We start from the raw sequence: 23487 nt of genomic DNA, 5'->3' as shown, positions 1-23487 counted from the left end.
GTCTCATCCACAATCACTTGTTCACTTTTAGTTGATTAAATCACTATAGCCATTATATGGAATTTTCTCTTTCAGTTGAGGGTATGCCCAGTTTTATAAAGAATAGAGCAAAGCGTGTTGTATTAGAGAGAAAATCTGCTCCACGCTAGAGAATAATTGGCAACATTTTGCACCTAATGTTGCCATTTTTCATTTTGCACCTAACAGGCAAAAGTCAGTTATTAGATGTCTCTTACTCCATCAAAAGACTTGAAATTCTATTTTGGAGATCAATTGTTTTTTCTTTTTTGGAGGACATGTGTTTTCTGGGTGTTTATCTTGTTTTTCTCAAAAACCAGGAGAAGAACATTGCTCTATTTTCTAAACCCCCACCAACAGAGTCATTCATCCCAGTGCACTGTTCAGTCTCACATAATGAACTTGACTGGAAGCGCCGCTGTTCAGGCTCATTCTGCGATGTCCTTGCTCACATTCTATAGAGAGCATTGAATGTGCTCACTCACATTGACAGTGGGGATGTGTCATTTTAATTGGATGCAGAGTGCACCTACTGCTCTGCTCAAGGCTGTGTTGTTCAGTGTTTGAGATCGGCCTTCGTGGACTGATGTTTTCCATCTTTGGAAGATCATTTTGAACAGTGCATTCAGCAAAACAGGTTGTTATGCTGAATTTTTCTTTTTTTTTCTGCGTTTGTATGTGTGCCCCAGCATTCTTCTGGTTCGCAAACACTTAAACCACCACATTTAAATGTAAATCAGTGAAATCTGTGAAATCTTTGACCACACTATAATATGTTCGATGAAAGATGACATTAGTGTTTCTGAGCTTTCAACCACACCCCAGTCAGTGAAGTTGAAAACTTCAGTTACATAAAAACCAGAGATCATATATTAGGGATAGATTGTTTTAATCCTTTTGGTGTTATTTCACGGTCATGTTGGCCAAAAACTAATAATTGATACATGCCAAAAAAAGAAAAATCCATCTGTGTTGTATTGCTCATAATAGACCTTTTATGCATAACGTATGTGTTGTACCTCAGTCTGTGTGCACATGCATCATCCTCATCAGTACTCTGTGTGCTCTGCAGTGTTCCAGCACCTGTGCAGGAGGTTTCCAGAGGCGAGTGGTGGTGTGTCAGGATGCCGACGGGCGCAGCAACAGCTACTGCGACGAGAGGGTCAAACCTGCCGAGTCCAAGGGTTGCCACTCCGGACCCTGTCCTCTGTGGAACTTCGGTGTCTGGGGAGAGGTGAAACACAGTTTTCATACTTTTCCACTCACTCATTGTGAACTTCATTACATTTCCCACACCTTTTGTGTTTCATCCTTATTATCTGTTGGGTCTCCTCTGTCTTGTGTGTCTGCCTCTCTCTCTTATCTTGTGCCAAAAAATGGGATTTGTTCAATCTCAGTCTGAAACTGTTCAGAAAAGCCCCACTAAAGCACATTATCAGACACATACAAAAAAATGGTACATTACTGTTTGAACATGGACAAAAGAAGGAGTGCCTTGTCACTCACAGGGACCCTTACCTAATGAACAGACTGTTTATGTTGTTCCCTGATAAAAGACAAACGTTTCTTCTGGTACCTGTTCATAAAAAAGAAAAGAAAACTGTTTTATATACTGTTGTTAACTTGCTGTTGCTCCAGAGTGCCTGTTATATTGTTCTGATAACATTACTTTACAAAAAAAGCACGCAATACACTAGTTTTTACTTCATTATTGAATTTGCCGCATAATGGGATTAATCGCGATTAATCTCAGAAAAATCAGGCGATTAATCAGTAAAAGATTTTCAACTTTGCCCAGCCCTAATTATTATAAAATCATTGTATTATGTCATGAATACATGATTAAAACATATTTTTGTTTGCTACCCTTAGTGCACACAGACGTGTGGCGGTGGAAGGAGGACTCGCCTGGTGGTTTGTCAAAGGCCCAACGGCCAGAGGCTAAACAACTACAACTGCGACATCCTGGACAAGCCGCCCGACATGGAGCAATGCAACCTGCAGCCCTGCCCAGGCTCTGCCTCCTGGCACCGCCGACCATGGAAGCCGGTACGATAGTACTAACTCGTTTTTCCTCCAACACTTACCTTCCTCACTGAGGGCGCGTCACTGTGAGTAGATGTGGTGTGTGCTAAAATGACTTCAGACACGTGTACTGAGTGTGTTTTTCGCCTAAAACTGTGGGAGATCCTGAAGTGAGCGCCCGGCTATCGAGGGCCACTGTTGTTTAGCCAGCGCCAGCCCACCCAGATGGACCCTGCAGGGTCATGGTGCTGATTAGAATCCAGAAAAGAAATACACAAAAACACAATGCTGCTCCACTGAGGGGATCATTCAAAACACATGAATCCCATTTTGAGCCAAAGCTCCAAATTAAGACCTATAAATCAGGACAGTGTTGTCCAACAATGCCATATATTTGTAGAAGCATAACTCTAGAAAATATTTATTTCATATATGAGGCGTGAAGTAAATGTTCTTTGTTGTTGTTGCTTTCTTTTCCCCTGTATCCGAAGTACACAAGTGTATATTTGTGTATAAGAGTTAATATTATGACCGTTATGGAACAGCAACAAATGACTGTCGGTGTATTTTGTATGTGTATCTTTGTACAGTATGATTTTATTTTTCAAGTAGCTAGTTTTTTCGTTACTGAATATTTTATTTAATATTTTTGCTGGTGCTCTTGGTCAGACCTCTCGTATCTCTCTATGAGTAAATACAGTTTGTACAGAGGAAAATATTTTCAAAACATGTTTCATTTGTATTTTTGATAATGTGTTTTTTTACTTAAGTTGAAATGCAATTTACAATGGCTTCATCTCTGTCAGGTTAAACTATTTGAAATAATCTACATTATCACAAAAGCAAATAAACTAATAAACAAAACATACAAATCAATATCCCAAAAAGTTCATTAAAATGCCTTAAAATACAGAGGGTTTGAAAAAATAAAAAAGCATTTTAGGAAAACATTTTTCTTATAGATATCAATTATTTTAAGTATTAATAAAGTATATTGGATAATATATGATGTAGTCTTCATCAAATAGGAAAACAGGCATAAATGCTTATAAACTATTAAAATAACTTTTGTCATATGTCACAACAACAATGGTTTGTCAAAATGTATCATCCTATGTGTTGATTAAAACGGTGGGAATTTTGGATTTAATCCTAACGTCATATCTGTGAAAGGAAGTCCATCTGAGGTTTAATCCAGTTGTTCTGCAAACAGCCACATTAAAATGCAATTTATAGTCATATTGTTATTCATTATGAAAAGGTGCTATTAAACTTTATATAACATTTTATAATGGTGCATTATTATGCAGTATCATGAAGATAAAGTTTTATCATATTTCCAGACTAAGAATGAATTAATTTATTCTGTTAAAGGTAGGCAGCATCAGTGCAGCTTATTGAATATAATACAATACAGTGCAGTACATCGGGGTTATCATTGATCGGTTCTTTTTCAGCTTTCGTCGTTGTTCGCGAAACAAACTAAAGCACACAGATACCTCCTCCTTTTAAAGTTAGTCATTTGTTGCTGTGTCTCTTTATTCCTTTGGCCAGTTTTTGTATTTCTGAAGGATTTCTTTTTGTTTTTTTCAAATTAAACTTATTTATTTGTTTACAATAGATTATTAATTGTTGCAAGTTCAATGTCTTGTTCCAGTTTAGATCGATGTAACACTTTACTTGAATTATTTGTCACTACTCACACGTCACCTGAACACTACCGGTTGGGGCCTTTTCATAGTAAGCTAAAAGATTTCCGTTATATGACCTAATCACCTAATCAGCAACATGCATATAGAGTCAAATACATTTTCAGGATATAAAGCCAGTTAGTTTCTAATCCATACACATAACACATTATGCTGCCGGGAATTCTATCAGGGGAAAACTTTTGGTGCTTGGAAGTTTACAGGATCACATCATATACATCTTAAATCTCTCTGCAGCGATGTAGATGTGTCCTCCAAGGTGTGTCAGTACACAATGACATCACCGATGGGCGTGGTTACGTAACGAGGCAGTGAAATATTACTATTCAGCTGGGTATTAAGTTACATTTTAATGTCAGTTCAGGGTTTAAAAGCGCGGTGACAACTTCTAACTCCATCTCTGCAACTGTGAAGCTCTCACTCAATGCATGAGCCGCAGTACTTTTGCCATATAAAGTCAAGGGACTGTGCAGCTTTGCAGATTCAGGTTCTTCTAAATAAAACACGTGAGCACCCTGAATGATACTTTGGTTAAAGCAACATGACATTATCATGACACATATTTCAGGTGAAGTGTTGCAGCTGGGTCTATATTTATGTGCGCGTCCTCTCAGTTAGGATGTGTGCAGTCGCCTTCTTTTTTTCCTTTGCTTCTCTCGTTGTGCGTCGTTCTCAACCAAGACTTTCACTGCAACCAAGACTCCTCAGCCATGGCAGTTTCACTCCACTTTCACTCCAGTCATTCTTATTTTTTAACCCCTGTGGTGCAAAATTGCCCAACTCAAAGGCGCAATTCTATTTTATTTTTCATATTTTGGTTGGTTTGTTGTTCTTATTGCTATTTATTTCATTCACATGCAAAAAATACATAAACATGTTGAATTAGCTTTTTCCCCCCATTGTAAAGATTATTAAAGAAACATAACTGTGGAATTTGTGTTGTTTCTAAATGCAATATTTTGCTGGCAAACAAAACACAGGTCTGTGCCTTTAACAACCTCTGTTCTCGCTCTGTACTCTAAAGGAAGAGCTCACGGTTATGAGCACATGTAAATCCTCCGGACGTCTCTCTAGGGAACAAGTTGGGAAAACACAATAAGACACAGTTCACTGCAAGAGAGTAACACTTGAAATGTAGTTTATTGCTTTCACAGTTGTTGATACAGCAGGTATTTGTTTCATATACAGTAGTTTCATAGTACACTAATATGCTGTGGTAAACCATGGGCATGCAATATATACAGAAGGTTTTTGCAGTATTTAGTGTGCAGGGGAATTATTACAAACAGCTCATAGAAAAGACTTGACTTGGAGGTCATTATGTGGTATTTTGGTATTTGACCCTCAATTGACTTTCCTTTAACCCTATAACAATTCAGTCTTTGGGGGCATATTTAAAATCAGTTTTTAAATGATCTGTAGTACTTTACATACCTCTGCATAATGTAGTGTCAAAACGCTGCAGGCCTTTTCCTTTCATGCGTTTTAACATTTCATTTTGTAATGTCCCTGGAGGAAACAGACAGTATACAATCCAAATCAAACTTTGGCGCTGGGTGGCACATCTGTTTTCCATTGCATTAATGGAGCGCTCTGTAATGCATTTGGCAGGAGAGCGGCCGAGTATTACTTTTACTACGACAATAATTGGTATTAATGCATGCTGGCAAGGTTTGTTTAGTTGAGCAGATCCAAATGCAAGCCCTGGAAAGCCAGCATTTACAGAAAGCTGCTGATTTAATCATTTGATATTGTCTTGAGATCATTCTTTGACGTAAAGCACGTGTGTAAGAAGCAATATTAGGCAGTATATTTGAATAATGTAGCGATTCCAGTTACTTTACCATCGGCTTTAAGCAACTCAAAATATACCACATCAGATTATAGCTACATATAACTGTGTAAAGCAACAGTGAAGCCGACATTGATTCACATAAAATGGTTAGACTTAAATCAGATGATAGCAATGATTATGCAATTACTTTTACATACGTGTCCTCTATCACATATTGCAGGAAGCCTCTGTGCCATTTACAAATATATATTTTAATGGTAATGTTAATCAGCTGATGCTCTTTCTGAGGCCAGAGGATGATAAAATGTTTCGGAAGTTCTTGCATTACATAACTTTGTCAAAATATTTCTCATGGCTTCAGATTGCATCTTACCTTTTATAATGGCCTCTTCTGTTAGTACCCTCAAAATATTTTTCTATGCCTAAAAAAACATTTTTTTACAGCAGTAATGTCAGTTTTCAGTGTTAGCTCATCAATGAAATCCTTTTAAATTTTAAATATATATCAAATTCTCAAATACATTTAAAAAATGCTGTATATTCTCCCTAAATATCTCATATTATCGTGTACTGTTTAATCACCTCTCGGGAAAGTAGTTAACTATCCTACGAATACCATTACATACAAAGCGTTTCAGCGAAGCCTTTGGTTTCATCTCATGTTTCTGAGGGAGGCGACATTCCTGGAAATAAACCAAAATACTTGTTAACAAGGAAATAACTTTAATATTGATGATATACTACCGTTTTACAATATTCCTAAATGTGCATTGCTGCCTGACAACATTTGATCATCAAGAGTAATATTGTATAATGGTATTCAGTAATAGAAGGACAATAATGTCCCAAAAATATATTTTTAAATCATTAGTCAATCTCGCCAAAGTATTCTGCCGCTATTTTAATCCCTAGACCTTTAACCATTTCTAATAATCTTTCAGTGACACCTTCAAAATTAATTGATTGAATTAACTGATTGCTAAAGCTATATTAATTTTCCAAAAACAGATAATTAAAACACATTTGTCATGTATAAAGAAGAAAAGACACAAAACAATTATCAAATTTATTGCAGAAATTTATGGTTTCAGACACAGTGCAGCATATACGATCAGCAATGTAAATATCATTAACTAATGACACACCTTAAAAGCAATCTCAATGTCTCATGTGTGCAAGTAGCAACAATACGGCTGTGTGTGATACATTGGCAACCGAGGCACCATTTTAGTAATTTATGCCTGTTTGTTGCTAACAAAAACACACCGTTTCCTGTCGAGAGTGGCTTTCCCATGCAGTTGAGCATCTGTGACCTAATCATGCTGCTTCAAATGAAACCCACATGCACAACATTGACATACTTGACTCTGGCCTCAGGGCAGTGGGCAAGAACACTCTGCAAACCTGTCACCCTGGGGTCAGTTGGCCGTGACATCATTGGCCTTGTGTTTCCTGATCTTGCACATGTGCCAGTCGAGTGTTAGCAATTGAAGCGGCGGCTGGACGCTCCCATGTGGTCCTCACGAGCATGGATGTCTCTTGTCATGGCTTTGATTTAAATCTGAGATTGTAGGGAGATATTGTTTCAATTCGGCCTTTAAGAGAAAGCAAAATAGTTCAGGTGGACGATTTGCTGGTTAAAAGTCAAGCGCTCTGGCCTACGGATTTTGGCTAACCGTTAAGACTTTGGAGGCAAAAAAACAGACGTTATCTGAAGATTCTAAATATTTGGATCACAGCATGGCTTTCACATTAGGAATTTAAGTCTCTTTTGGGTCAAGCAGTTGGATTACATGAAGATAAACTCAACATATTACTTGCTGTAATGTAGATTGTGTTTGCCAGGACTTGCACATTCATCCTCACAATGTATTGTAGCATTGAGAGCAGTTAAACGATGATATTAGTGCTGTCAAAGCCCCATCTGGAAGTTTATCCGAGTTCACCCCGAACCACAATGAGTTTGTGCAGGGCATTGGAGGAAGTTAATAGAGGAGCCCATCTAGTAAGGGTCGATGCTATTTTGTAGGTGATCCAAGGTGGGAGCAGATGCAGTGAGATGAAATGAAAAGAGACAAGGCGTGAAAAGTCTGGAAGCATTTAGATTGGTCTACCCCAGACTGGTAGACGGATGAGGGAACATGGCCTCACTCTGAGTGGGCCTGCTTTTCCTCAACTCGTTGGTCAAGTATTATAAAGTGTTTTTTAGGCCTCTAGGAGTCACTTCATAGACTCTACTTAAATGGATATTCTACTCGCAGGTTAACACATCAGACTGGATGGGGCCTGGTCCTGTTTGGGCCTGTCGGTGTGCTATCACGTTGATGGAGTGAAATGGATTTTGTGGGACTCGACATCTCTGTCAAAGAGCTTTTTCCCCTCTTATTGGAGAGACGGTGATAGATTGGATGTTCAAGTCCACTTTAGGTAACAGGGGGATAATAGTCCTTCATTTACACGTTAGCATAGGACTGTGGGCTGTTTTGGCTCCACTGTAAGAGTTAGAGATTAAGCTGTACTTGGACTGTACTATTTGAATGTGTGTGTGCTGTACTTTCTATGCAAGTCAAGTACCTGGCAGGTCTGTTTCTCATAGTTATATGTTGGCAGGGCCGCTGGTCCACAGATGTTAGGGGATTTTAGAATCTGAAACCATCAAATGTTTGCCATTCTTGCTGCACGATTTGAATAATTTAACGATTGGCAAAATGGTTGCTGATACATTTTTCTCTTGATCAACTAATTGATGAATCAACACGTTTTTAGGCTCTATATAAGTATTTTGTTTGTATGGTTATTATTAAGCATAGCTTCAGATTATCGCTTCAGTACTCACTTCAACTACTTTTTCTTCTTTCATTTCTTAAAATGGTAAAAGCTGTCTAGGATTGGCGGTACTTTGCATTACTCTGCATTATGCATTTGGGTTTACTGACACAAATCTTCATGTTGAGTTTGAGTGGCTGAAACCAAAACCTGATGTTTATTTCTGATGTTGTAGACAGATCAAAATCTGTTGCTATTGTTCTGGAAATGTGTTGACCAGGCGGGGGTTACATCAGGAATCATTTTATTTTTTTCTCACTGATAAAGAGTTTTTGGGTCCATCAGACGAAGGCATGTGTCCAATGTCAAGGCCCAAGGACTTTGCTGAAATCAGACACAGGTTTAGCAGAGCTTCAGAAGTAGACACAGTGAACAAAGGGGTTGGGGTGGTAAGGTATACAAAGCAGTAGCAATTTTGCTCAACACTGCAATTTGCACTTCAATACCAACAGAGATCCCTTTTGTCTCTATAATGCTGCTATAAAAAGAATATTGTAATTAGTGTTTTGCTTTTGGATATGTGTTAATAAGATACATGCATACCAGGTGTGGATTTCTCTCTTTTTTTTAACGATAGTATTCTCCTTCTCTTGCATCGTTTTCTTTATGTTTTTATTATTTGTATTAGCAGGAAGAGGGACTTAGACTCTAAGCCAAAGGTAGCTAACTACTTTTTACTTTACTTTACTTTATCATCAAGAATTAGCTTTTTTCCCTCCATATATTCTTCATTCCCATCTGCAGCAGAGTACAAATTTGAGCGGTGCAGGATGTTTCAGGATAACATAGTAATGGAAAAAGCTCTCAGTGGAATGTTTAGACAGGCGGAAAAACTCGTCTGTTTTGTCATTTCATTTTGACTTATGGTTTCTTGGTGTATCTTTCCTGAGTGGTGTTGACTTAAAAAGGAAACTGTGTTGGAGGAACTGTATATGACTACTCAACCGGCTGTTTATTTAACTCTTGAAACATGGCAAAGTGCAGGAACTGCATTGATCGAGACAGTGAAATATTTCTATGACATACAATCAGTCCCTTTCTCAAATTAATATTAAAGAAAAATCAACTGCTCACATTTAAAATTCATCTCTACTATAGTGCCAGTAGTTGCATGTATCTTTTTTGTATTAATCATATGGTTTTTTTTAGTTCAAAGCGTGTTGTGAGATTGGTCACGGTAAAGTAAATAAAGATAAGCGTGAGGTGAGTTGGATATACAGATTTCACACGGCTCCTGTGCGTGGTTTCAAACAAGCCTGGGTAGCTATTTTGGCCTTGTGGATAAAAGATCTATGACTCTTGACATTCCTCTGCCCCATGACGCCGCTCTTACCAGCTGTTCCCATGTTGACAACATGTGTTGTTTTGACTTCTGTCTTTGAAACCTTCCTGCAAAACAAGACCATGGACAAAAAAAAAAAACAGCCTGAATGTTCTGTGACCCTTTATCTCGTTCCCTCTTGTCTCCTTCTTTCTCTGATTCACAGTTTAATATAGGCGCCAGAGGACATGGTGATAATGATTAGCTATCACAAAAGACATGACAACTACTGGCTCCTTGGTTTGGAGTGCAGATAAATTCAGATTGAATGAGCATAGCTGAGCATGTACCGTAGATATGCACTGTAGCTCACAACCTTGATGACATGTAGCCCAGGGTATAATTCTACACTGTCTTCACAGTCTACGCTTGCAAGTTTGTTCTTGCTCCGGGTCCACACTGATCTCCTTTGAAGAGTTTATGCAACTACAGTTACCATATGCTTGGTATTACCATCCTCTTGCATTGTGTGCTGCAATGTGATTGGAATTCGACCTTGGCTCTCACATTTTAAGATATGGTCTCACTTAAAACCACTAAATATAGGAAACGTAGAACAAAAAAAATCCTAATTTGTGGTCTGAACTTTATACTGAATCGTCTTGGTTGTTAAGAAACACGCTAAAATTGGAAATGAGCCACCTAGTCAAGCAATTATGTTGAATACAGATACGATGATAGATGATGTTTATGATGGTCTTTCTGATTTCTGAGCCCCGACATACTTCTCAAAACACTCAATTCTGCTTTAATCACTGAACGAAAGAGTAATTATAGTTCTCACATTAACACAGTTTCAATGCACAGCTTGAAGCCATACGGATCATTGATGAAATAAAAACACATTTACACACGAGGCCTTTTTGATCTGTGTGGCTTTGTGGAATCCACCTTCTCTGTGTGAGGTACTGCACAGTATTAGCTGCTTTGATAGCCACGTTGGCTGAATGACAGACATTTAAACTCTAGTCAAGTTTCTCTTGGATGCCTAACAGTTTCCATGTGTCCTATTGGCTTACCTGTTCACAGAAATGCATTGGGCGGGGTCATCTTGAGGTTGACGCCTCCCTGTCCGAGACAAAGACATTAATGCTCAAGAGAAAAGTATCTCATATCAGTCTGATTATCCAGGTAGAGACACGTCTGTATGTAATCACATTTTGTTAATTTAGTCAACGTCAGACATCTTTATTCAAAACCCCCCGTTTTGTTTTATGGTTTCAGAAAAGGCATGAATTAGCTGGCTCTCGTTTAGCACTCAATTATGTGATTATGTGATTTGTTCCAGAACGGCAAAACGTCAAATGAAGAAAGACGCTTAGAGCCACTAAGTATAGAATGATTCAGAGCTGCCTGTTCATTACGTATGGCTTTAAATATCAATTATAACTTTCTCTGCAGAAGTTCTGCTCTGCTTGCAACAAAAGCGGTTGAGTCATCCCATTTTATGGTAATCCACATTGTCTCGATAAACCTCACCGGATTATATGAGCTCCAACTCGCCTAATCATGTGAAATTAATTACTGGGACAACATGGGCGGGCAGATCTGTCTCAAGAGGGTTTCATTTCCCTTGTGACTCATTGATTTTTTTTTCTCTCGAGGGGTTGTTCCCCTCCTTCGTGTTAAAGTAAGAATCCTATATATTCAAAACACTCTCACACATCAGCAACACTTCAGAGCTGTTTCAACTAAATATGATGTATAAAGTTCACAATAAGTACATACACCAAAATACTTCCATGATACAACGTACGCTTTTTAATAACCAGGCGCCAATCTTCAAAGGGACATACAAACATCCATTTCAAATTTGAATTCTCCAAACACAGGCGCCACTATTTTTTAAGAGAATAAAGCAGCTAGACGGTAACTTGCCACACTCGTAGCGGCTGAGCGTGAGTGATAAGTGGAATAGTCTTACCTGAGTGGGTGCTGGTGAGTGAAGCAGCCCAGCTGTAGATCGAGAAGCAGAGGTCCCTCAGTCCTTGCCCTCTTCTTGCTCTCAGAGGTGAAGCTGTCCTCTGGTCCCACAAGCTGTGCCAGCTCTCTGTGCTCTGTGTTACCAGCCCTGATTAACTAATGGCTGACAGATGAGGTTGGCAGGGTGGAGGGAGGAGCACGTTGCCATATAGAGCGTCTCTTCTCGCACCGTTAAAATGCAGATACAGTTCAGCTGAGGGAGCACAGCCCGTATGGCTGCAATTTCCTTTCTTCCTCCCTTTTTTTTCTTCTCTTTTTCTTTTTTCCCCCTCCTGCTTTTACAGCAGTAAGGAGGGGCCAGCTCTCTGCCTCTCCCCCCCCCCCCTCCAACATGTTTGCCGCTCTCTGCTCTTGTCTGAGGTAGAGGGAGTTCTGTTATCATTTTTGAGTGAGTGTGCAGCGGGTATGTGAATCCGCCGCACTCACGACTAGTCACTCAGCTCCGGCCTTGGCTTTGATGTTCTCCGTCAGCTGAGCCAACCCTGTGTTTAAAATGCCTCCGTAATTGCAATGTGCATGATGCATGTGTGTGCAGTGTCAACCAGTAACCGCACCACACTTAAAAAGAAAAAAGGCTGGAGGTGGCTTTTGTTCGAAAGGTTTAAATGGATACTGAAATATGTTTTTTTTTTTTTTTTTAAACAGGGAATAAATGCCTTTTTAGCTCCGAGAAACTGAAGAAAGAAAAGACACAACCCTCAAGACGTTTGTAAATGTATGTTTCCATGGCCCGTCAGCTGTAGAATGATCAGTATTATGAGCACATACTGTGTGTGTTTGGTGTTATGCAACATTCTGAGATCATAATTAGAGGACAATGCAATATTATGTTTATTATCTGGACTGGAAAATATGCTAAGACAAAATGCAACTCTCCTCGTCTTGTGTATTCGATTCCAGCACCCCATTTTTAGAGCTGCGTTGAATGGGGGCGCTCACTCGTCAAGCAGAAATAGCAGGCATCCTAATTGCTGTCTGGCCTCATGAGGAATACTGAATACTGAATATTTCATTTACAATCTCAGAGCTGTCAGGGCTTCTGGTTTTTATGCCCCATCTTCGCTGTCTCTCTCGCTTTCCCGAAGTATTTCTGGGTTGTTCGTACCAGATGAATGTCTTGCCGTGTGCATGCATCAGTGTTTCGCTTTGCATCTCCTCTTCGCCTCGCCTCGGCCTCCGCTTCACGGCAGCTCTAAAAGTAATTCCTCTGTTTACAGGTTAAATAGTTGGGCTGCATTCCGTCCGTGTGAGTGTTTGTCAAAAGCTTTGTGTGAAATCCATTTCAGTTGCTTAGTTCAATTTGTTTGCAGTGTGTTCACTTGGCCATGAAATGCGACGAGGAAGCCGCTCGGTGCACTGAGAGCTCGAAATGGTCTTTATGTTCTGAGAGAAACATTTTGTTATACATCCCCTTTGTGTCTACGTTCTCTTCAGGGTTGTTTTTGTGCCATTTTGTAATGCCTTTTTGTAACCATGGCTATGATCCCAAATCAGTAGAGATCTGGAGCTATGTTCTTCAACAGAACTTTGCTAACATGCTTTTCTTCTTTCCCACTCAACACCCATCCCCCTCCTCTCCCCTTCCCTCTGCAGTGTTCAGTGAGTTGTGGTCGGGGGACCAAGCAGCGAGAGATAGCCTGTGTTTATCAGAACCAAACCAAAATAGAGGAGGAACACTGCGGCCATCTGCCTCGGCCGCGGACGCAGAAGGCCTGTCGGGCGCGGGGATGCCCCAGTTGGAAGGCCAACAGGTGGAAGGAGGTATGTTTGCTCTTCTCTCCATCTCCTCTAGCTCACGAAATAGCCCAGGCTCCCCTCTTGGGGACCACACTCACAGTAATTACTGCTAGCAGCTGAAACACAAGCCCCAACACAGCTGAAGGGTTCCCAGAGGTTGCAGATGCAGGGCATTTACACACAGCAATCAGCACTCAGTTTATTCTTGGTCAAGAGTAATGTGTCTTTTCAACAAGCGTGAGCTAAACACAGCAGGCGAGCTTTGTTTATGCGGTGCGCTTGATGTGAAGATAGGTTTGAAATATTCAGACAAAGTGTCGGAATGGTTGTGAAGCGCAATCTACAGAACAGCTTCTCATCAGACCAAACACTGACCAGCGTTTTTCAAAAGTATTGCACGTTCCATGACACACACAAAAGCTGGTTCATGCAAGTCACATGCTTTGCACTAAATGATATTAATAATTAGCGTGTTGCTCAAAATACGCTATCTTAATGAAACACAGGGTTGCAGCTGATGCAGCCGTGCTCGGCCTCCCATACAGATGAAAGCAGGATGTTAAGAATGACACACGTCCTGAAGCACAGCAGGTTTCTGTACCCTTGCACACTGACAGGGTACAGGCCACGCATGGGGGAGTCGCTAGGGGGGTGAAGTCACAGTCAAGGCGGAGCCAACCACAAAGCCGCAATAGCTGCTCACAAAAGGAGATGCATGCAACACAGTTTTTTGGCTCAAAGTCATATCGAGATCCCACAGGGACAAAAATATTCAGAGCCAAATTTATCTCGAGTCAAAAGAGCAGAATGAGAGGAGGAATGATCGGTTGTTCTTTGTCGTGCTCTGTCAGATTACTCTGAGGAGCAAGAACACACACAATACATACAAAGAGCTTGCACTGGTTGCCTCTTAAACCTGCAATCAGGGGTTGTTGTTTTTGGCAATTGTTGCTTGGAAACATCTGGAACTCAGCACTGACATATTATCAACTTATAAGTGTATATTGCTAAGTCAGAGTGAGAATGAACCCAACAGTATAGTTGTTGAAGCACTAAAACGATAATTAAAAAGACGCCGTAAAGCTAAATATTTATGGGTTTGGCTATTAGTGACGAAACCAAATGAAATATACTACTCAGTTAAGTTGCCCTTGGAAGCCTTTCTGGCAGAAAGATTCAGTAGCAGTGGTATCACCCGTAGGCTGAACAATGTTTCCTGATCCCCTCTTTTTTTTTAAATACATAAGATATTCTTAAAATATGTACCATATCCTGTTTTTAAATCTACCATATCCCTCCTCCTTCCCACGTAACAGTTGAATCCCAAAAGGTCCATGAAGACCCACATCCTCCTCCTTCCATAAGACTCCTACCATTCCACACTCTTTGAGCTGTCTCTCTCTCTCTCTCTCTCTCTCTCTCTCTCTCTCTCTCTCTCTCTCTGGTGTCTGGAAGCAATCATCTTCCTCTGCATACCACCAGCAACCATAAAATCCTCAACTAGGGCATAAATACATGTTTTATATCTTAATATCCATGCTTGTGACAACTTTGAAACCTCAGCACCCACTGTTAGTTATTCCACAGCTACCCGACCCTCTCAGCCACCTCTAACTGGGGGTGTAATGGGCTACATGTTAGGGGAGCAGGGGAGCTGTGGTCTGCCTATTGAACCAAGGACACGAGAATATTATCCATCATCTGACTGGTTATTTGTAATGCCGTGCACTTATATATTTAGTGAAATATTTTAGATCCGCGGAAATAGAGACTATTTCTTCAGTAGAAAGTAGTTCCAAAGAAACACGTGTTCAGTGTGTTTTGTGGATTGTCAGATGTAAAATGGACAGTTTTGGAAAAGACACATTGTCTGGGGATTTTTTGGGATCAAAATTGATTGTCTCAAAGGGTGATATCTTGCTTCCTGGGCAAAAAGAAAAAAAGTTGATGAAGTCTGGTGGGACTCACTCAACACCATGATGAAATCCTACCGCCTCTGACAGAAGGACTGCTAGTCTTTAGCAGGAATACAGGATCAAGTTTCACAGTGAACAGTTATGTTCATGCTTTGTAAGATAAAAAAAAAGCCATTTTTTGGTATTTGAAGATCAGATTTCCTGTTGTACTTTTTGTTCTCTTTCCAAACTCAAGTCCTTGCCCCGTCATATTCAACCACACACACACACACTCCGTAATGATAACACACAACCACAGTTAGAAACAAAACAACATAAATACATCTGGACATTTTGGGGAAATTTGATATTTACTGAATAATGCACAGATTTTCTGACTTTGTGAAATGGCTGAGGCCTGCCTGACACTGTTCTTTGAGGTCTGTAGGAGACTTGGGGAGATCTCAGGCTGATCAGCTCAAGCCTTACAAAGCGCTTCCTCAGTATGCAGGTATGCTTCTCAAAGCACATCAAAGAGATGTTTGAGATAGACCTTTGTGTGACCCCAGATACGCGTCGCACAAAGAAGCGACAAACTGGCTTTGGATTTATTAAGTACATTGTTCAGAGGCAGCAAAGCAGTGAAACCGTCACTGCAGACCAAACAAATGTTTTGATATATTGCCGCGTACAAGTGAGTCTATGAAATATATGAAAGAAGAAATAACACAATTCTTCTCTTGCAAATGACAACTTGAGTTCATAAGCAATAAAACACACAGGGATTTTGCTGATGTGGCCCCATTTGCCCTGCAGTAGCTTGTGGTGGCTCATGCTAAAAAAAACTTGTTTTATAGCACATCAAAGCTAAACAATTCAAACATTAACTATAAATCATGTTTCATTTGAGCCACATTATTCTTCTTGTTGCAGTACCGTAGTTAGCCACTTGGAAGAATTGCAGCAAATACAGATGGACGAAAATCAAAGCAGCAGAGTATCCTGACTCTTTGTCCATAGTATTGGCCAAACTTTCTAAACACAGGATACTACATTTCTGATTATGTGCCTCAGTTGCATTTCTCAGATGACACCCAAGCCTTCAAAGTGGCCACTTATTATTTTTAAACCTTTCTTTAGCGCTGTGGGGATATCTGGCTGTACGAGACATGACAAGTAAACTGAACATCATGTGTGGTTTGAGCGGAGTGAGAGAAATTAGTTTGGGAATGGCGTACAAATAAGTAGAATTCTCCTGTTATATCCTGGGCTGCAAAAACAACCGATATCTACGGTGTAAATTAAGATCCATTCACTGCCTTTTTCTCATTCAGATGTGTGTTCTGTTTCTGTTTCATTAGTGTTCTGTCACCTGTGGAGTCGGAGTGCAGGAGCGAGATGTTTACTGCAGACTAAAAAGCACCGGTCAGGTCAGAGAGGATCTGTGTGATGCTCACCTGCGTCTTGCCGTCGCCCGGCCTTGCCAATCTGAAGAATGCGTTACCCATTACACTTGGGTCGCCGGTGAATGGGAAGGAGTAAGTACTGACTCATTCTTTCTCTCTATTCCTCTTTACAAGTTCCCCATGAACAGATGTCTAACCATCTCATTAAGGTTTTTATTGGCTGAGATCTCCGCTCTCTCTCTCTGTCTCTGCACCGTTAAAAAGGACGACCTGCAAGTACCCCTTCTCTCACACATCAATCGTGAGGGCTTTGGTGATTACCATCAGTCGGCAAATCATATCAAACCTCAGAGCACCCATGGCCATCATCCCTTTTCTTCTGCTGAATATCACTGTTCTGTGTCACGCTAGCAGATTGCTGTTTCCTTTGCTCATCTTTCTTTAATGTCCCGGGCTTTGTCCTTGACTGTGAGGCATAAAAGAGGGGCACCATGTAGGGACATAGCGCTGTGTCCTTCTGCTGCAGAATGTTTGCAGTGTTCAGATTCCTGTCTGTGTTGCCTCAAGAATGTCCAGCCTTCTTTCTGTCACAGTTTGGCCCTGACTTTTTTTACATGAATCAACTTTAAGAATCTTGTCCATATCATTACCTCTAAATTATCCTATAAACCCTCACTGTGCCCAAGGGAGAACAGCTTAACTTGTATCTTTTATGGCAACATTTTCAAACAGAACACATGTTTGGGATCATGCTTCTTGCGAGCTAATGTCGACATTGTCACACAACACTTAATTTTCTCTGCCGCTGCATAAGGAAACGCGCGTATTTGGAGAGCGTAAGAGGCGAGCTGGAGTCTGAGAAGTCAGAGATGTTGCACAACACTGCCCCCCCTCTGCCAACTCTTCTTCACTCTTACGGATTTCTTCCCCTGCTAAATTGTCCTTGCAGTGTAATGCAACATGTGGAGAAGGCATGAGAAGCAGGAAGGTGGGGTGCATGGGCCCAGGGATGACACCCGTCCAGGACGATTACTGTAAACCATCGCCCCGGCCGCCATCGCACCAGGCCTGCAAAGGCGTTCCCTGCCGCTACACGTGGATGACGGGGGAATGGTCACAGGTAGGAAGACAAGAAGCACTAAAGACTGAGCTGTGTTCTACTACAAATACAGCCAATAAAGACAATAGTGAAAAATGTCATTCTCACAGCCAAATGTGACCTCATCAGGTTGCTTGATTCATGAAAAGTTGAGATTCTGGAGATACAGGATTTAAAACAGAAATTGGCCCAGTAAAGGGAAGAAATCCGGGTCAATGAGTCAGACAATGTATTCTCATTAATAGCACATTAGTATCACTGAGGCCTATGAGAATAAATCCCCTTTTTTATTTGACATTACTGCTCTGTGCAAACCTTTACTCATGCCCGTCTTTAGTAACCGTCAGTGTGCTCGTGTCTGTGTGCGGCTCAGTGCTCCGCCAGCTGCGGTGTGGGCTACCAGCAGCGGATCGTCTCCTGCTCCGTGATGCCCTCCTCTCAGGCTCGCCGTCCGTATGCTGCTGCCCCGTCCTCTTCTGCCGGCGCCCACTGCCCCGAGCCCCACCCTCCTGGCTCCCGGCCGTGCCTCCTCAGAGACTGCCCACACACTAGCTACTGGAAAGTTGGCCCATGGAGCAAGGTGAAACAGAAAGCGCTTTTTAGGCTGTGAGCAATCCTCTCAAGCTAATTGCTATTTCCTCAAAAAACATTTTGAATGGCTTGAGCATTCTGATGATGTGCGGATTTGTATCTGGCTGCAGTTTATTATAGCTGTGGGACTGAATGCTTTTCTGTGTGTGCCAGTGTTCGCAGACCTGTGGGGCAGGAGTGATGGAGCGCAGAGTGGAGTGTGTGACCTCCAAAGGTCAACCGTCCAAACATTGCCGTCCTTCAGAAAGGCCGGAGTCTCAAACTGCATGTCAAGCCAGAGAATGTGAGTGGAATCCTCCTCTCCTCTCCTCCCCTCTCAACCTTAAGAGGTCTTTTTGACTGTTAAGTACATAACTCTAAAAGTCTACCATCTGATCCAGGTAGTGCTTGCGGGCAACCAAGGGGTTTGTAGAGTGATGGTATTTAATTGACTGTGCTGTTTATGGCAACCAACACCGTATCCGATTGTGTTTACAGAAATGCAACATTATGCTTTGTTTTAACACATCAAGCATAACAGCGACCTCCACTCGAAGCCTCTTGGAGTGATTACTTAGTGGAACAATAAATAGAGAGTCAGCGATTTTCAACATGTTGTGAAATAGACAGTCTGTCAAAACGCCTCAGGGGTGTGTGCTGGGGCCAAGGCAGCTTTCATTGTGAACTTGCAAGCTCTGTAAAAGCCGGCAGCAGGCCAAAGGTTGTAGGTTCGCTCCCCCACATTTCAGATTTTTCAGTACTTGCGCATTGGGCTGTTCATTCCCGACTTGGCTTCTGCCAAGTCAGGCACTGCCGAAATTAAAATGATATGCTCGGGTGACAGCCAGTTCTGCGGTCAAGTATTAATACTAATCAGCTAATCAGCTTGATATGAGCTCTACAGCACTCTGGGAAAACAGAGGAGGCATCACAAATAATGAGATGTTGACGGCAGCTCTCATTTAAGAAGACGAGAGCCAGGATACAGGCGCCTCTTCTATAGATGTGTTTAATTTATTACCTTGTGCAATCTGTCTTGCCTTTGTTGACAACAGGGCTATTGACCTTTTTTGCACAAGTAGAGTTTATGTCAAAGTTCCTTGTTTCCTTGCAGTTGAACTTAAACCTCTCCTTCCTCCCTTCATGTTTCTTCACCCAGGCCAGTTATTCGCTTCCTGCCGAGAGATCCAGATGAGACTGGGCGTGAAGATAGATGGGGAATACTATCTCAAAGTGAAGTCCCGGATACTACAGGTGTGCCTTTTCTGTCAGAAATGCTCCCCCACACCCCATGACTCGACCTGCAGCTTCTCCACAGCCTCTCCTTCATTGTCTCATTGTGTGTTTGGCTTCAGATTTACTGTGCTGAGATGCAGACTGATTTCCCCAAGGAGTATGTGACCTTGCGCAGCGGTCAGACAGACAACTACTCTGAGGTGTATGGGCACAGGTGTGTATTATGCACTCGAGCGTTTATGTGTAAATCAGAATGACTGTGCTGCATGTAAATATAGTGTTTGTAGGAGTGTCCAGTATCCTGTGTTTGTCTTGAATGTATCCTGATGCTTCTTGTCGTTCATACAAAGGTTGCTGAACCCCTTTGAATGTCCGTTTAACGGCAGCCGAAGACGGGACTGCGACTGCAGGAATGACTACTCAGCAGCTGGATACACGCTCTTCCACAAAGTTCGTCTGGACCTAAGCTCCCTGAGGATAATGAGTGAGTAATTACTGTGTGATTGCCTTCCTCTGTCTACTGTAATGAGACCACACATCAGTGTTGTTTTAACCCTCAGACGCCTCGTCCCCTAGTGTTTAATACCACCTCGTCCCAACGCAGCATGTGCTGCTCTCCACGCGCTTTCTGCTGAAGTCAAATCGACGACCTTTCAGTGCTTCGTGGTCACGTCGCTGGGCGTGGACTTGAAACCGGGCCTCTCGGCACATACACGTGAGCGCGAGAATAAAGGAATGCGTGCGTGCAACGCGCAGACATGCGTGTCTGCTCTCAGGAACAGACAGACAATATGTGATGCGGTCTCGCACATTTTTTTCTTTGGCGAGCACACACAAGAAGAACTGGAGACGCGAGCGCACACACCCATGCATGCAGTTGCATCAATATCAAACACTTAGTCATACTAGCATGCGAGCGATCACACGTTCACAGACACGCGAAGATACTCACATCTTCAGGCCATACTCCTTTGCTCATTATTATAGTCAGCTCCACCTTCCCTGTTGCGTCCAAGTATGCCTTTAATTAGAGTTTGTGGATTAGTGAACAGCGTGTGTGTGTGTGTTTGTGTGTGTGCGTGCGTGCTGAGGGGAAGTTGGATCAGAACCTACACACTCATCCTCCCATCCTCTTCGTCTGGTCTGGGTCCCGACAGCACATGTCCCCCCCCCCTCTGCATGGTACTCATTTGGCTTTCAGGCCGCTTGAAGAGAGCTGAGGGGGGGATAATGAGTTCAAGATGAAGGGAAGCCTCTCGTGAACTTTATCATCATTTTATACAGGCACCACGTGAAGGGAGGGCAGGAAAAGGTACTGGTCATGGTTCTCATGTGTGACAATGGGGGGGTAAATGGTAAGGAACAGCAGAGTCCGGGAAACAAGGTTTAGATTGAGTCACTGATTTCAAATGTAAAGCAGAGATTTGATTTACATAAAACCAGATCCTCACAAATCTGCTGTAACTTGGGGATATGCTGACTCCGAATCATCATGGATCTGGTTCCTTGTCCGGAAAATACTGGAGTTATAAGCTTAAAGTCTCATACATCTTTTATCAAATTTTTTATTCTGTCTTTTCTCTCTTTTGCACACAACATTTAGGCGGTCAATATATAATAGCTACACATGATAGCAAATATGACTTTGGAGGTCATTCTGTGATTTAAATGTTAATAGAGTTGCTTGGTGATTTTAAGGTTGTAGAGTTTATAGGCACATTGATTACAATATGCAAAATCTCAATGGAAGAAGTTATGTGTTGTGGAAAGATGTCCTTGAAAGAGAACAACATCTGGCGATGTGACTGAAGTAACATCAACCCAGCAATAAAAACTGACTTGCATAAACTGCAACTGCAGATGCTCTGTGTGGCTGTTTACCTTCGAGCAGCTGTCCTCCGTCTATGTTTACTTCTGCTGTTGCACATTGTGACTTTAGATTTGTATCTTTGCTGTTTACCAGTCACAGACCTCCAGTTTTCCCAGACTCTTCTTGGTCGACCTGTGCCCTTTGCTACGGCGGGAGATTGTTATAGTGCAGCCAAGTGTCCACAGGTTGGTGAAATACGTTACATTATAACCTCACAGAAATGTTTCATGTGTCCCATTTTGTTCCATATGTGTGTTAGTGGCCTGAAAGTCAAATATAAGACTTCTTTACAAAAAGTTGTCTGCTATAATCCCCTAGAACTGCAGAGGAAAACACCCTGTCCTGGGCAATAACTTCACTCCCCTATTACTCTGTTCAAGGTGCTCCCCACATAGCAGTATGCATTTAAGCCCTAACCTTCTGCAGTTCTTGCCACAGACCGTTTCTGCAAACATTAATGAGCTCCATCTTCCCGGTTAATAAGAGCTAAAAAATAACTCAAATCTGATGTGTGTTTTCAGGGCCAATTCAGCATTAATCTGATTGGCACTGGTCTCAAAGTGGCTGAGGAAACCAAGTGGACAACACAGGGCAACTATGTTTCCACCAAAGTTCACAGATCTGAGGTAAGAGGCTAACAGTAGAATTATTACAGCTGTCTTCTGTATGCCCGAGGCTATTTGACTCTGAAGGCATGGATTATGAAATAGATATAATGTTGTATTTGTGCTTCATCTTGGGAGATTGTTGCACTGAAATGTCATCTGAATTTCCATGTTGTATTTCTGTCTGATTCACTAAAGAGGAATCCCCAATGACATTTATGAAGCGTTCATTCTCTGCGTAAAAAGCTGCCCTTTGCCCACTCTTTCCTTTCTCATTTGTCTTTGTCTGTAGGACGGAACAAGAATCTACGGCCGCTGTGGTGGTTTCTGTGGGAAGTGCATTCCCCAGGCTCACAACGGCCTACTCCTTCAAGTCCACTGAGGGCCATGCAGGGACCAAACCCTTAAACTATTCTGAAGACTAGTACAGAAACATGCAATAACAGTGATTTGTTGGACCCCGTCGTCATCTGTAAATGTGTTGGAGGAGCATTCAACAGTGGTCATCCTACTGAAACATACCCACTTCCCAAATGGCAGCTAAAGCAGATGAGACACTACAGTACTGTGCAGTGCTACAAGGCCACTGTCTGGTCCTTTATCCAAACTGCTAACTTTGAAGAAGAGCTATATTTGCATGCCAACAGTGTTGCAATCGCTATCAAAAATGTCTGTGCTTTGGAACCTACAATGTTTGTTTTTTTCGGATACTATTGTGCATTTATTTAGCATCATACAAAGGGATACAACATTTTAAAACACTGGGAAAGCAACTGCGTTGACTGTAGAAAAATGTAGTACTTTCAGGAAGAGATCCTCATCTTTAAAAAAACATATGGCTATCTTGTGAAGTGAAGCATATTCTATGAAAGAAAATACGTCTGGTAAAACACTTCTTTACAGAATTAACTTGCAATCAATAAGACAGTTTAGCAATTCATATACTGTATGTTTGTATTAATCATTGCAATCCTAACAAGAAGTAATACAAAAACATTGTATTTTTCAAGACTACTAAATGAGCTACACTGCAGATTATCTTGGCCTTTAAAAAGTTTAAAGGAAAAGTTTGACATTTTGGTATTTTCTGGAGTTAGATGAGAAGATATCACTCATGTGTTTATGGTGAATGTGAAGCCACCAGCAGCAGCCGGTTAGCTTAGCGTAACACAAAGACTGGATACAGATAGCCTGGCTCTGTCTGAAGTTACAAAAGCTGGGTACCAGCAGCTCTAGAGGTCATTAATTAACATGTAACATTAGTCTTGCATCTTTACCTTTGGATTGAAATGACCACTGTTCTCAGTCTTTATGCTAAGCTAAACTAACTGCCCACTGGCTGTAACTTCACATTTAGCGTCCAGACATGAGAGTGGCATCAATCGTCTCATC

The 23487-nt window shown here is 41.5% G+C and overlaps 1 protein-coding gene across 1 annotated transcript in view; it reads left to right on the top strand.

Annotated features, from left to right (window-relative positions):
* The window catches only part of LOC306741839 (A disintegrin and metalloproteinase with thrombospondin motifs 20), a gene marked incomplete at both ends in the record, with an annotated part of 74527 nt that extends 52050 nt beyond the window's left edge, over positions 1-22477 (top strand). Inside the window, 13 exons of the mRNA XM_079224159.1 lie at positions 1091-1252; positions 1891-2067; positions 13271-13438; positions 16671-16847; positions 17665-17835; positions 18188-18394; positions 18559-18688; positions 19544-19638; positions 19740-19834; positions 19971-20104; positions 21584-21675; positions 22012-22116; positions 22388-22477. Coding sequence (XP_079080285.1) covers positions 1091-1252; positions 1891-2067; positions 13271-13438; positions 16671-16847; positions 17665-17835; positions 18188-18394; positions 18559-18688; positions 19544-19638; positions 19740-19834; positions 19971-20104; positions 21584-21675; positions 22012-22116; positions 22388-22477 — 1803 coding nt within the window. The remainder of the gene's footprint in view (positions 1-1090; positions 1253-1890; positions 2068-13270; positions 13439-16670; positions 16848-17664; positions 17836-18187; positions 18395-18558; positions 18689-19543; positions 19639-19739; positions 19835-19970; positions 20105-21583; positions 21676-22011; positions 22117-22387) is intronic.
* Positions 22478-23487: the final 1010 nt, after the last annotated feature.

The sequence above is a fragment of the Taurulus bubalis genome, assembly GCF_910589615.1.
Source record: "Taurulus bubalis genome assembly, chromosome: 9".
Lineage (NCBI taxonomy): Eukaryota > Metazoa > Chordata > Actinopteri > Perciformes > Cottidae > Taurulus > Taurulus bubalis.
Note: the sequence above shows the minus strand (reverse complement) of the source record. Positions and strands in the feature narration are given on the sequence as shown.